At 44.1% G+C, this 13,690-nt stretch overlaps 1 protein-coding gene across 1 annotated transcript; it reads right to left on the bottom strand.

The window, feature by feature from the left end:
* Positions 1-7,206: 7,206 nt before the first annotated feature.
* LOC120744213 (condensin-2 complex subunit H2-like) lies at positions 7,207-13,138 on the bottom strand. The gene is made up of 18 exons (XM_040048424.1): positions 13,035-13,138; positions 12,151-12,262; positions 11,643-11,744; positions 11,506-11,567; positions 11,350-11,428; positions 10,228-10,379; positions 9,989-10,140; positions 9,728-9,861; positions 9,541-9,624; positions 9,242-9,305; positions 9,066-9,167; positions 8,930-8,974; positions 8,754-8,824; positions 8,502-8,613; positions 8,323-8,415; positions 8,163-8,212; positions 7,861-7,962; positions 7,207-7,771 (listed from the first exon to the last, which is right to left on the bottom strand). Exons 2-18 carry the CDS (start codon positions 12,256-12,258, stop codon positions 7,544-7,546), a joined length of 1,740 nt encoding a protein of 579 aa, XP_039904358.1. The 5' UTR covers positions 12,259-12,262; positions 13,035-13,138; the 3' UTR covers positions 7,207-7,543.
* Between the last annotated feature and the right edge of the window lie 552 nt (positions 13,139-13,690).

The following is a 13,690-nucleotide window of genomic DNA, read 5'->3' as shown; positions in this document are numbered from 1 at the left end:
ATGTGATTAGAAGAATAATCCTCCGATAAACTCAGAGAAAACATGCACGCAGCGGTTTCCCAGCAACACCCCATCCCCATCGCACTGCGCTCCTCTTCATCGTTTATCTCTTCCACTGGAGCACCAACAGATTACTGAGATGCCAGCAGCTGCACGCCGTTCTTAACCCAGCACAAAATGTCTCAGAAAAGCTACAACTAACAGGTAATGCTGCTGTGGCCACAGCCATCCTTTACATACAGTCTTTGGCTAATACACAGAGCGTCTGTCAGAAGAAGTGTGACTCTGCAGCAGAACATCCGGGACTCAGCGGCAGGTGAAGCTGAGCCATGTGTCGCAGTCATATTTGCCTGCTGCGCTCCATCACACCTGCAGCAAGAGTGAGCACAGAGACTCCGCCCCACAAACACCACCGTTTGCACATCACCTGATAAATAATGGTGTCAGCACACAGGTAAATCTAATCAGCATTATAATAAATAATCATTCACAGTTCACAGCATGTTAACTGAACAGCTGCAGTTCCTCTAACTTCCACCAGAGGCCCCAGCCTGCATTGTTATGGGCGTGGCTCTGTGACTGACAGGTGGATGGTGACACAGGCTGCTGCTGATTCACCAGAAACCAAGGGTTACATCAGGTCCATCTTAAATATACAGTCGGTATCTAGAAACGTCCACAGCAGGAGAGGAGTTCGCACCTCTGACCTTCAAACACCTGCCATGGATGAAGAGGACAGCGCAGCGAGCGGCTTGAGTAAATGAGGAGGTGTGAATCTCAGCAAGTGAGTGGAGTGAAGATCAGCATTCTCTCCTCCTCAAGGTTACACCAACGCTCACCCCGTACTCTGATTACTGATGGAACAGTTCTGTAAATGGACTTAAAACAAAAGTTTCAGTTAAGAAGTCTGTGGCAGGGTGAGACTGCACGGCATGCCATTGGACGTCAGTCCTGTTATTTAATTCCCAGGATGAGAGCAGGGGTGGGATCAGTGGTTTAACTGAAGTATTTTATGTGTTTTGGGTTTAAATATTGATCTTTTGACTTCAAAGTTTCAGTCTCTTCTCTTCTGGCGGTTTCAAATATTAAGTAGTGATGCCAGTGAACCAGCAGCTCATAAGGAGCCAATCAGGAGGCGAAAATCATACCAAGGGTTTCTGCTCACTGCTCATTAATTCATGATGCCTCTGATTTGATTTCATGTTGTTGCGCTGGTTGCTCAGTTACGCTCAGGCTGGTAGTTTTTGTGTGTGGTTGCAAACAAACAGCACAGGGAGGATACAAGGAAGAGGTGAACTCAGTCACAGCCCAAAAACCAGAACAGGAAGAAGACATAAAAACACCCAAACACCAAAACCCTTCAAAATAAGACACGAAGTAAACGAGGGAAACGGGAAAACAACGGTGTGAAGGCTTGGTCCTTACACTGGAGTGTGAAGCACAAGCGTACAGATGGTGAAGTTTCTCCAGAGTATAATCCAATCAGATAATCTGCACTTCTGCCTCCGACCTGCGCCTTAAAGTCTAGAAGAAACAGAGTGAACAGGAAGCCTGCAACTGATAGAGAACAGATACAGGGAGTGCAGAATTATTAGGCAAATGAGTATTTTGTTCCACATCATCCTCTTCATGCATGTTGTCTTACTCCAAGCTGTATAGGCTCGAAAGCCTACTACCATAAGCATATAGGTGTGTGTGCATCTCTGTAATGAGAAGGGGTGTGGTCTAATGACATCAACACCCTATATCAGGTGTCCATATATTTAGGCAACGTCCTTCCTTTGGCAAAATGGGTCAAAAGAAGGACTGGAAGGCTAGAAAAGTCAAAATAGGGAGATATCTGCAGAGGGATGCAGCAGTCCAAAATTGCAAAGCTTCTGAAGGTGATCATCGAACAATCAAGCGTTTTCAATGTCAAAATTCGAGGGTCGCAAGAAGCGTGTGGAAAAACCAAGGTGCAAATAACTGCCCATGAAGTGAGAAAAGTCAAGCGTGCACGCAAAGATGCCACTTGCCACCAGTTTGGCCATATTTCAGAGCTGCAACATCACTGGAGTGCCCAAAAGCACAAGGTGTGCATACTCAGAGACAGGGCCAAGGTAGAAAGGCTGAAAGACGACCACCATGAACAAGACACACAGCTGAAATGTCAAGACTGGGCCAAGAAATATCTCAAGACTGGTTTTTCTAAGGTTTATGGACTGATGAAATGAGAGTGGTCTTGATGGGCCAGATGGATGGCCTGTGGCTGGATTGGTAAAGGGCAGAGAGCTCCAGTCCGACTCAGACGCCAGCAAGGTGGAGGTGGAGTAACTGGTTTGGGCTGGTATCATCAAAGAGATGAGCTTGTGGGCCGTTTCGGGTTGAGGATGGAGTCAGCTCAACTCCCAGTCACTGCCAGTTCTGGAAGACACCTTCTTCAAGCAGTGGTACAGGAAGAATTCTGCACCTTCAAGAAAAACATGATTCATGCAGGGACAATGCCCACACACGCGTCCAAGTACTCCACAGCAGGCTGGCAGGGAAGGGTATAAAAGAGAAAAACTAATGACATGGCCACCTTGTCACTGATCTGAACCCATTAAACCTGGGGTCCATCATCAAATGTGAGATTTACAAGGAGGGGAAAACAGTACACCTCTCTGAACAGTGTCTGGGAGGCGGTGGTTTGCTGCTGCACGCAATGGTGATGGTGACAGATCAAAACACGACAGAATCCATGGATGGCAGGCTTTTGAGTTCCTGCAAAGAAAGGTGGCTATATTGGTCACGATTTGTTTTTGTTTTTTGTTTTGAATCTCAGAAATGTATATTTGTGAAGTGGGAGATGTTATATTGGTTTCAACTGGGAAAAATAATAATTGAATTGGGTATATATTTGTTTTTTTGTTAAGTGGCCTAATATTAGCACAGTAATAGTCACCTGCACACACAATCCCCCTAAAATAGTAAAACTAAAAACAACTAAAAACTACTTCCAAAAACATTCAGCTTTGATATTAATGAGTTTTTGTGGGTTCATGAGAACATGTTGTTGTTCAATAATAAAATTATTTCTCAAAAATACAACTTGCCTAATAATTCTGCACTCCCTGATGAAGCCCAGCAGAACACAGTACCTAAGCTCTGAAATCAACGGAAGAACTCAGATGACATAAAGCATTGGAGGGAATGTTTTTCTAAATCTAAACGATACGTTTGCCAGAAAGAATAAAAACAGAAGAAATCCAGAAAGTGATCTCAGTGAACAATTGCTGTTTTATTGTGTGTATGTGTGTGGTGTTCACATCTTCACTGCAGTCACATTCATCAGCGGTCTTGAATGGCTCAAACTGACCACGTGCAGAGGATAGGAATGCTGAGGTCACGACTCTCCTGTCAGGCATACTGATTTGGGAAAAACCCATCAGAGTTAAACCTGCTCCCCGTTTTCACCCCAGTTTCCAGCTCCGCCAGCAGCTGTGAGATTGGACGACAGCAGGCCACCGGTCCCCTCCTCCCTTTAGCTTCCACAATCCACTGAGAGCAGCGCTGATGGATCATGAAACCACCAAAAGCCATCAAACCACAGTGAGTCTCTCGGCGTTAGAACCCACTGTTTTTGACACCTGTCAGGATTGGGTAAAGGTGTGACTCTATTGGCTCAAGGTGCCGTTGTTGCTGCTAACCTCGGGCGTACTCTCTCAGAAACACAGGTGCAGCAGGAGTTGTGCAGGTATCTCTCAATCCAGCCCCAGAGTACTAAAAGTAAAACTGAAACCACCTCCACCACGGAGAGGAGTCTCACATCATTTATCTGCAGGAAACTCATTAGCAGCAATCAACTTTCAAAATAAGAGCAGAGGTTTCTCAAGGGATGTTGGTGTGCCCACGTGGGAATGAAAGTAAACCTGGGGCTGCCCTCAGAGAGAAGTCTGTGACTTCAGACTGTGCGGCAACTAAGCCGTGATGGTATCGCAGATCACAAGAACACAAAATGGTTCAAAGCCATATCAGTGACTCTCATATGATGCTTTTCACAGGTGAGCAGTAATATTTAATTCATTGTACTTTATGTACAATATATCAAAAGACCAACAGACTCCTGCTATGCTGCTGGGATGTGACAGCCTAACCAGGTCCAGACCCCAGGATCTAGAAATGTGTTTAACCTGAGCCTATACAGTGTCACTGCATCATTCCATTTTTACGCTGATCACCACCTGCATATGATATATCTACTGCTTAGTACTTTGATATTTTAATTTTGTTATTTTAAGTGTTGTCTGACAAATGTTTTTGCACTAAGTACTGCAGCAATGTCCTAATGTTGTAAACCTGCTCACAGTGGCAATAAAACCCTTCTGATTCTGATTCGGAACCTTGTTGCAGGGGAGCAGCAGCTGTTTGACTTGTTGCTGACTCAACTCCACGATTTTTATGGTGTTGGTTGTGCTGCTTGTCTCTGTGCTCATTTGTGTTCAGATCCACACAGGCTGGGAAAACTTCGGGTGGTGGTCCAAATATGGAACAGTGACCTACCTGCTGATTGAAAACATTTGTTCAGAACGACACTGTGCGTTTGTTATGGGAAAAGCTCGTGTCGCTCCTCTTAAATCCTTTACCGTCCCGAGAATGGAGCTCATTGCAGCAACCATGGCCAGTCGATTGGATGTACTCTGGAGGAAAGAGCTGCAGATGGAACTTCTGGATTCTGTGTTTTGGACAGACAGTGCTTCTGTTCTTAAATACATCAGGAGTGAAACTTCAAGATTCAAGGTTTTTGTGGCCAACCGAGTTTCACAAATCTTAAGAGTTTCATCTTCCTCGCAATGGAGATATGTGGACACTGCCAGTAATCCAGCAGATATGGCCTCAAGAGGAGTGAAAGTCGATGTTTTTATGAAGAATACAAAGTGGTTGTCTGGGCCTCAGTATCTTCTACAATCTAGAAGCGAATGGCCTGTCTATCCAGATGACATCAGTCTGCTTGCATCTGATGATCCTGAGGTAAAAACAGTTGCCACAGTGAGTGTTGAGCAAGCTGGAGAAAATTCTGTTACTCGCATGTTTAAACATTTTTCCACCTGGACACGTCTTAAGAAGTCAGTGGCATGGCTGTTAAAATTTAAGGACTTGCTGCTGTCCTTTGTGAAGAAAAGGAGAGAATTGTGTTCAAGCTTACCACAGTCAGAGGTCACCAAAGAGCAACAGAAATCATTTGTGGAAGAAAAGCTGAGGAACTTTAAGAGGACATCTGTGACTAAGAATCTTACAGTGGAAGATCTGGACAAAGCTGAGGTTGTCATTATCAAGTTCTGTCAGAGGAGGAGATTTTCCTTGGAGCTTGTGAATCTGGAGAAGGGACAACCCATTATAAAATCAAGTCCTCTAAGAAGACTCTGCCCACAGCTGCAAGATGGAATTCTCAGAGTGGGTGGGAGACTCAGTAGATCATTGATGCCGGTTGAGGTGAAACATCCCATAATACTAGCAAAGGATCAACACATTTCCGAGCTCTTGCTTAGACACATACATCAGGAAGTTGGACATGGTGGTCGTAACCACATGCTGTCTAAGCTAAGAGAAAAGTACTGGTTGATTGGAGCTAGTACAGCAATAAGAAAAGTGTTATCTAAATGTGTCATCTGTCGACGTCTTAATGCTCCACCAGTGAATCAACAGATGGCGGATTTGCCCAATGAAAGAATCATTCCAGATGAACCTCTATTCACGCGGGTGGGAGTGGATTACTTCGGACCCTTCAGTGTAAAAAGTAGGAGGAGCATGGTGAAGAGATATGGTGTTATATTCACCTGCCTTGCTATCCGTGCTGTTCACATTGAGGTTGCTCCATCATTGGATACTGACTCTTTCATTAATGCGTTCAGACGTTTCAATGCAAGAAGAGGTCAGGTTCGAGAACTGCGTTCTGACAACGGAACCAATTTTGTAGGTGCTGAACGTGAACTTAGAACTGCCATTGAACATTGGAACCAGGTAAAAATCAATGACGTCTTTCTGCAAAAGGGAGTTAAATGGACCTTTAATCCACCTGGAGGTTCACATCACGGAGGAACCTGGGAGCGACTGATAAGACTGGTTCGCAAAGTACTTAATTCCATAATGAAAGTACAAAACCTGGATGAAGAAGGTCTTCATACTGTACTTTGTGAGGTTGAAGCCATCATTAACAGCCGCCCAATTACCAAAGCCTCAATGGATCCTAACGACCTGGAAGCTTTGACCCCTAATCATCTTCTTCTGTTAAAGACTTCACCGATATTACCACCAGGAGTATTCCATTCCACTGATATGTACACACACAGAAGATGGAAACAAGTCCAATACATGTCTGACTTGTTTTGGAAAAGATGGGTGAAGGAATACCTACTACAGCAACAGGAACGTCAGCGATGGATTGGAGTAAAAAGGAACCTCATCGTGGGAGATCTGGTTCTCATCATGGACAGTTCGGCACCTCGAAACTCTTGGCCAATGGGACGTGTGATAAAGACTTTTCCTGACCGAAGAGGATTCGTTCGTCAAGTTCGGATTAAAACTCAGACTAGTTGCCTGGATCGACCTATTACCAAACTGTGTCTACTGCTGGAGGCAGATCACAGTTAAAGACTTCTGGGTCTAATTATCAGACTTTGATTGTATTTGGACATAAAATGTCTCTCTTTTTTTTTTTTCTTTAAAGATAGACTTTAAGATTACCTAAAGGATTCCTGCGGGTAATATTGAAATACAGTAAATGCTTGACTTTTCTCTGCATGTTTTATGTCTCCTACTTGGTTAATTATGGGTAATTATTAGAAGGGATCCTAATAATTAGGGGCTGGTGTGTAGGAGCCATAATTGAATGTATTGAATTTTGATGATCACTGGGTTTTTTATTTGTTTGGTTGTTATGGGAGTCACGTGGGTGCTAGCGGTGACATAAATGGGCGTTGTCAGTCTGTCATTCACTGGGTTTGATTTTGACAGCGAGGAGGGCTGGGTAGCCGTAGTTTTTGTTGACCGCTGCATTATATGTTCGCTTCGTTATATTAGAGCCTGTGATGTTGTAAGTAAAAATCGCAAAGCACTTTAATTAAACGAGCAAACTATTCCATCTCTCGCATTATTGCGTAACTTTGTCAGCGCGTCAGGCAAACAGGCAGGCTCCATCCCCGGCCTGTAGCGACTGTGGAAGTCGCTACATCTGTATAAAGCCTGGATATTTTGTGTGGTCCCATGGTAAAAGCTCCTGACACTAATTGGACCAAACATGTTGTTTTATTCAGTTCGATGGGATGACCTCATCAGGAAACATTCAGCAACAGAATGTTAAACACCTGCAGCGCTGCGCTCATCCTTGTACCGAACTGTGTGTGCAGAGCCGTAACTATGACACCAGATTAACGTATCAATACTGCAGTTTATTGTTTATGCTTTTTAGAGAATTCATCATCATTTGATGACATCCCTGACTGGAACAGGTGACGTTCACTGTTTGGGCAAAACTAGTCACAAAACGCGCAAAATGCCTCCTTTGGATTTGAGCGTGCTCAGATCATTAAAGTAAGTGTGGTCTGATGTGTGTGATCTCTGTGCTGTTATTGGTTGATCGCTGATGTCTGTGCAGATGTTTTACCAGCTGCAGGGAGGCCAGCAGGTACTTTGAGGCTTCAAAGTTGTCTAGACCATGAACGATGGCTGCAAACGTTCTGCGGCATCCAACGCCGCTCAGCGCTCTCACGATGCGGTCTCCGTAATCATGGATGTCAAATGCTGGGCGTTCCTCCTGGAAAATGGAGAGGCGGGGTTTAGAGTCAGAAGGGGTTTGAGTCAGAAGTTGGGTTAATTTACTGGATGGGGCTCAGCAGGTTTTACCTGCAGTGCCAACTCAGGGCGGATCTTCTCCTCCCAGTCTTTGACCCTCCGAGACAGTGCTGTCTCCTGAGTGTAACCACGACTGTTTACCACTAGCTGCTCCTAAATCCCACACACAAAAGGTTAATCAACTTCCTGCTATTCAAAATAAAAGCTTCACCTTCTTCATGACGGAGTTATAAGTAGTTTGATTTTTCTGATCATGGGTAGCTTCTAGCAGTAGGAACAAACCTTACAGGCTCCAAGTATGATTGATCAGAATGTACTGAACATTACTGAAGATAATAATATTGATCACTGACCACTCGCAGCTTCACCAGATCCTCGTAACTCAGTTCATCTCGGTGAGCTTCTGCGGACACAAACAGCATCAGATCATTACACACGTTCCACTGTTCCTGTATCGATACTGAACTGATTGAACTGATCGATCAGTTTCAGTCTGAATCTGAAGCATTTTACCAGGTGAAATGTGCTCCGGGCCACCCAGAAACTCGGCTGGGACGTCATTGGGAAAGGCGTCGTGCTCGTTGTCCGAGGCGTCATCATCCCCACCTTCAGACAGACATATCAGGCTTTAACGCAAACACACTCAAACAGCTTTTATGACCCTGAACTCAGACCAGCACTAAGACTGTTACCCAGCAGGTGCTGTCTCAACTCTTCCACAGGCTCCTCCCCCAGTTGACCAGGCCCCACCCCCTCTGGCTGTAGGAAGGTCCTCTTCAGGTCCTCGTCAGACATCATCACTCCCTGAGTGACATAACAAATGTGATAGTAATGAGTCATAATCTGACAATAACACTGACCCTGATAAAACGACCTGAACCGCAGCTGATGTCACTGCTGACATCACTGTGATGTCAGCATGGATGATGGTGTGTGCGTCTTACGGCTCTTCTGTTGATCCTCTTCTGATTTTTGAGTTTGTCTTTGATCGTGCTCAGGTAGATGTAGTTGAGGTCTGAAAAACAGGAAGTCTTAGCTTCATTTAACAGGAAGTATAAATTCAACTCTTCGGATTAAAAGTCTTTTTCTGGACACAGAAAAGTTTTTAGCCTATTGTTACCTGTAAATGTGGGTCCATTTTTCAACTTGTGCTCTGGAGGGTCAACTGAAACAAACAAACACAAAAAGGAAGTGACATGTTAACAGATAATGGGTCCATAGGAAGAACATGAGTGCTCCAAGCAGTTTGTTCTTACAGGTTCCTCTGAACCAGCTCCTGAAGTCCCGAAGGAAAGCGGCTCGTTTCCTTTTCCTCTTCCCGCAGTCGTCCAGCCCGTCGGGAACTCTGTAGCACTTCCCTGCAGAAGACACAAAACTCTGTAAGCACCTGCAGACTGAATACTGAAACACGCCACGCGGTCCCCATAGTTACCTGGTTTCAGTGGTTTGTCCTCCTCAAGCATGGCGTATGGGTCATGGAACGCCCAAACATTCACCTGAAGAAAAAAAAAAAAAAAAGATGTTTCATAATGAAGCCTCTAGTAAAAAGGTCAAATTTAATGAATCTAGTTAGAAAACAAAATGAGGAACCGGAGCTTTATGAAAACTATTTTTTTCAAAATAAAAGTACTGTTGTGCTTTAAGTTTGTGAGATTTTTGACTAGGGGAAAATAAACGCTCCTGTGGCGAACACTGAGCTGCAATCTGGGGGATTAAAGCAGATTAACGTACAGCAGGAGGAATCGGCTCCTCTCTCCTCGGTTTGTTGGCTTCCATCTGTTGCCTCTCTCGGATCATTCGACCATCACTCGGAGCCTGAAACACACCAACGACACTGAAGTTACACAAGGAGAAGAAGAAGATGAAGAGGTGGTGGCTGAAACTGTTCTGTGATTCTAACAGGTGAAATCTCCTCCACCTGCAATCTGTCCACATGCTCCTCCTCCTGCTCCATGTTGTCCAACTCTAAGGGGAGGAAATTGTCTGCTGCATCGCCTCCACCCTCCTCAGCATCAGCTCTGCCCATTTCAACATCCACTGGAACCACAGCATCTGAGCCATGAAGGTCAAAAGTAAAAAAATCAGAAACCAAAGTAATGAAAGTCAAGAAGAAAAAAAAAGGGGATAAAAGCGGGAGGAAATGTGTCATGAAAGACTGAACAGGTGAAGTGAGGTGTACCTGGGGGCTGGGTCTCTAGTTGAGCGAAGTCACTGTGAGGCAGGGAAGTGGAAGCAACTGATCTGAATGTGAGCAGGATCATGTCGCCCTCACCTGGGACGAACAGGTTGATCCTGAAGTCCTTCTGACTGCACAGGATCTCACCTTTCACACTGACACACAGGCATAGAACCAGGTGAGACCTCATCATCGGGGAGCGAGGCTTAGCTCTGATTTAGTTGCTGTGCGAGATCACTGACCTGATGAGGGGCAGTTTCTTTTTCTCTTGGGTTTCAGGTGCAATCAAAGACTCCGGAGGAAGAGGCGGCACGTCCACAGTCTGAATCAAACTCACCGTGTTGGAGTCAGACCTCTCAGATCGGTCCGACACTTCCAGGTCCAACGCAGAAAACTGAAGGACACAAATGATGTTACTCATTTACACCCGAGCACACCTGACTTTGACAGGATAAAGAGTTACAAAAAAGGAGTAAAAATAAAAAGGCAAAAATGACACAATACAGATTTAAAAAGAATTTCTGTGAAAATCTGAGGTCAAAGTTTATTTTATTTTTTATGATTAAAGGTTGAATCTGAAAAATCTAGATCATTAATAATAAATAATTAAAATAAAATAATTAATGATCATGATAAAGAATGTTTTAAATTTAAGGTTCTAATTTTTTTAATATTATATGGTCAGTGACTGAATGAAGTGACTACGTTCCCCAGAATGCCCTGTGAGCGTTGTTAGAGAATGGCTGTAACAGTAAAACCTTAACCCTGTGCCTGTTTTCATTCTGACCTGTTAACTCACGTTACCTGAGGGGTACCTCAGGGCTTGGCTCCAGGTCCCCTGTAACTTGCTGTTTATATTCTTGAGCACAGATGCCACATTTTCACCCAAACAGCTTCACACTCAGTGACCTCAGATGCTTCAGTTCCAGCTGACCCTGACTTCTTGTCTGCTCCAGGACCGGACTGTTTCTACAGCTCGGCTCACTCTGCAGTCTCTGAGGGTTAAAGAAGGCCTTGGCTCTGGAGCAAGCTGGCTAATAACATCAGGCTCATAGAGTCAGGTGCTTCCTTTAAATCCCCTCTGAAAACATGTTTCATAGACTTTCTTTGAAGTCTATAAAAATGTCAGATATCAGTTTTGAATTTTTAGAACAGAAACATTTTATACTCCTTTTCCTTGGTGTGGTTTATTTTTGAGTCTAACATCCAGCTCTCAAAGCACTTTATCGCCAGTGTGTTTAAATGAATGAAGCATCATGAAAGCTGAAAATCAAATCAGGGACAAAATGTGACTCTGGAAGTTTGCTCTCAGGTAAAGAACCACCTTTAATAAAAGCTGCCTGGTCTTTTTTTTTTTTTTTTACCTCCTCCAAGTTGTCAGCATCATGACTGCTCACTGCTCTGCCATCACCCTCCTGAGACTCTGTTGCCTGCTTGTTGCGTCTGTCGGGAGAGCACAAAGATAATGTGTGAACCTGCAGCAGGAAATCAAACCAGCACGTGGGCGGAGTCACACCTACTTCTTGTTCTTGTCGTTGATGTACTCCAGAGTCTGGAACACCAGGCTGTGCAGCAGCTCCACCTGAAACAGACGCAGATGCCATCACATGACTCCATCACAGACTGGCCGAGGTCATGTGACTTGTGTGTGGCTCACCTTCTTGCTGTAGATGCAGGCGGAGCCCTGGATGAGCAGCGCAGCCTCTGCGAAGTTCAGCCTGGTTTTCCCACCATCGAAGGTGATACACATGTCATCCAGCTGCAGACACACAGACAGATGTTACTGGGCGGAGCTCAGCTTCATTCCATCAGGCTGTGACTGACTGAAATCCCACCTGGATCCTCGTTTGTGTCTCTGTGGATCACCTGAAGCTGCCAGACCAGCCCTTTGTGAATGATCTGAACAATAAACTGACCCAGAGCAATTTGTCTGAAAGGCAGTTGTTACCTTCTAATTGCAGCTCTGTCTTCTTCCGTCTGCATTAGAAGTACTGCAGAGCTTACTGCTAAAACTGACACCTTCTCCGTGCTGCTTTTACTCTTTACAAAGACACCCAGGGAGCCAGACTGACCCTGTAGGTGAGCCTGTTCTGGGGCACGGACCACATGTTTGATGCAGAAGGAAAGCTATCAAAGTAAGAGCCTCTGTGGTATAAATAAATTACCTCATCTAAGTAGTCGTTTAGCTCTGACGCCAGGTCGATCTCCCAGTTCTTTGTGAGCTCTCGGATCGGCTGGAGCAGGTGAGCATATCGGCTCTCTGTGGACTCCATCTCACCTGAAACAGGTAGAACCAGAACAGGCTGTGAATCCTGCGGGGTCTCAAACATCACTCCGTCTTTAAGCAGCTCGTTTCTCTGCAGTGCTCTGAGTTGCAGATGGAACGCTTTCTCATTTAAAACTCAAGCAAAGATTACTTTCATTCAGCCCAAATTTGATATAATAGTAGATTCATAAAAGCCTGTAATGTTGATCAGAGCGCACAGCTACAGCTGGACTGTACATATCGATTTAAGTATCGATTATTAGTTTTCATGGTGAACTCTTTGCATTCACCCGTCCTCAAAATCAAACAAAACTGCGTTATCGCTGCTGTGAATTATATTAAATAGCGTGATAATTGCTACGAGCTAAAGCGGCAAATACTGAAATCAGAGAGGACGAAATCAAACCAAAGTACGTTCAAAAATGTGATTATTTTAATCGCTGTAGCTAAACCTGTGATTAAAAGATAAACTTAACAAATTAACTTATTCTTAATCTAACGCCGAATATACCGGGACATTCCACTGTTTAGTAAACCGTGTTAATTAATCCTCTGTGAGATCGATGTTTACATCAATCCGAATGAAACTCAGAAATGTCAGATTTATCAACGCAATGTGGCGGAGCGTCTAAGCGACTGCAGCTGTCAAAGCTTGAACACTTGGCTCATTTAACTGCTCAGCTTGGTTATTTTTTTTAATAAGAGAAATACCTGAAAATAAGCAGGTGTCGCTAACATGAAGCAGCGACGGTGTTTAAGGAGTAAAATCAGAGAGAAACTTACCCGATGAACCTGAGCCCAGCTACACCGGGGTAACTGTTTGTAGCCGTTAGCACAACACTCAAAGTACCCGCGTTAAATTTCTTCTTCGCTGCTCTGGTCTGTGTAGCAGCTCCGCGTGCTGCCCCCTGGCGGTGCTATGGTGCGATACAGGCTGCCGGCCGCTAGATGGCAGCGTTGCAGTTTTAAAGCAATGACTGTAGAAAACATCTACAGTTTTCTGTAAAACTGTAGAAAACTTCTCCAGTCATTGGTTTAAAGAAACTGGGCGAGCTGCTGCCTGCACCTTGGGATCCGTTTATAAGAAATACAGATGATTTGGCATGCGCAAAACAGCGCAAGAGGAAAGCCAAGTCAAATAGTGAGAATTTGGACTCCATATTTCATATTTATATTTGCAAATATCAGGCTAAAGCCATATTCATTCATTGGACTTATTTTGTAATATCACAGAATATTTAAACCCCTGTTTTATATTTGTTTATACATGATAACAAGTTAAATAAAACCCTGTGCTACACGACTGGTGTAGGATTAAAGGTTAAAGAATCCTAAGCAACAAAACAACAACAAAAACCAAAATACTTAATGAATTAAGTAATCAGTAAAAATGATCACAAGCTGTTTGGATAATCTTTTAGAAAAAATAAAACCATGAA

Source organism: Simochromis diagramma, unplaced genomic scaffold (genome assembly GCF_900408965.1).
Source record: "Simochromis diagramma unplaced genomic scaffold, fSimDia1.1 OVJJ01000557.1, whole genome shotgun sequence".
NCBI lineage: Eukaryota > Metazoa > Chordata > Actinopteri > Cichliformes > Cichlidae > Simochromis > Simochromis diagramma.
The sequence above is the reverse complement of the archived record's forward strand: the minus strand, read 5'-3'. Positions and strand labels throughout refer to the sequence as shown.